Genomic DNA, 1,020 nt, shown 5'->3' with positions numbered 1-1,020 from the left:
AGAAGAAGAAGAAGAAGAAGAAGAAGAAGAAGAAGAAGAAGAAGAAGAAGAAGAAGAAGAAGAAGAAGAAGAAGAAGAAGAAGAAGAAAGGTGAAATCTGTTGAGAACAATGATACATTATGAGTCACAGATTCTTTGCCTAATTAATAAAAATTAAGCAAAAATGTGAACAACTGTAACTGCTGAGCAACCAAATGAACTGCTAGGGAGCTATTTAGATGCTGCTGTGCTGTGCTGAAACATTACCAAGTGCTTGCTCTCTCCAGCAAAAGCTGCTTCCACGTAAAGCCTCCCCACAGCATTCTCCATGTTTCCATTGACGTAGTTAGCACACCGTCTCCATGTAGCCGTTTCTGATGTAGTCCCATAAAGGGCCTATAAAATAGAAAAGACAAATGGCTTGTGAACAGGAGTCAGGGCCCCGGAACAGTAAGAACATCCAGTCTGCAAGACACTAGTCTCTGTCTGACTGAAGATCCTGCCGTACTCACTGCTTCTCTTCACAGAGTAGTTGTCCCTAAGCCACTGTAAAATGTAATCTGACTGGACTGTTTACTTTTTAAAAAATGGGCTTTGGCAAACAAGGCATCTTTTCAGAGGCTTGTCCCAATAGAACTTTTAGCTATTACAAGTTAATAACCTCCAGAAAAGCTTTGGGAGAGAAAATGCAACATTGTACCTACTATACAAACATAAACATGAAGAAATGTTCAATAAAAGAACAGAAAGGAAAGCTTATAAAAGAGAACACACATTCCTCCTTTTAATGGCTTAAGTGAAGTTCAGGTACTTTAGGAAAACTATATATAAATTTTAGTATCAATAGGGGATTGGCTTAGACAATGGTAATTTATGAAATAGCATTTTTTGCAGTCTCCCTCCCTCCCTGCCTCCCTCCCTGCCTCCCTGCCTCCCTCCCTCCCTGCCTCCCTCCCTTCTTTCTTTCTTTCTTTCTTTCTTTCTTTCTTTCTTTCTTTCTTTCTTTCTTTCTTTCTTTCTTTCTTTCTTTCTTTCTTTCTT

The 1,020-nt window shown here is 39.2% G+C and overlaps 1 protein-coding gene across 3 annotated transcripts in view; it reads right to left on the bottom strand.

Annotated features, from left to right (window-relative positions):
• Window positions 1–1,020, bottom strand: part of Mme (membrane metalloendopeptidase) — an 84,769-nt gene that overhangs the window by 34,552 nt on the left and 49,197 nt on the right. For all 3 annotated transcript variants that reach the window (XM_029537467.1, XM_021195243.1, XM_021195242.2), the window contains exon 13: window positions 247–375. In XM_029537467.1, the coding sequence (XP_029393327.1) occupies window positions 247–375 (129 nt within the window). The remainder of the gene's footprint in view (window positions 1–246; window positions 376–1,020) is intronic.

This window comes from Mus pahari, chromosome 4 (genome assembly GCF_900095145.1).
Source record: "Mus pahari chromosome 4, PAHARI_EIJ_v1.1, whole genome shotgun sequence".
NCBI classification, from domain to species: domain Eukaryota; kingdom Metazoa; phylum Chordata; class Mammalia; order Rodentia; family Muridae; genus Mus; species Mus pahari.
This window is presented reverse-complemented; position numbering and strand designations above follow the sequence as displayed.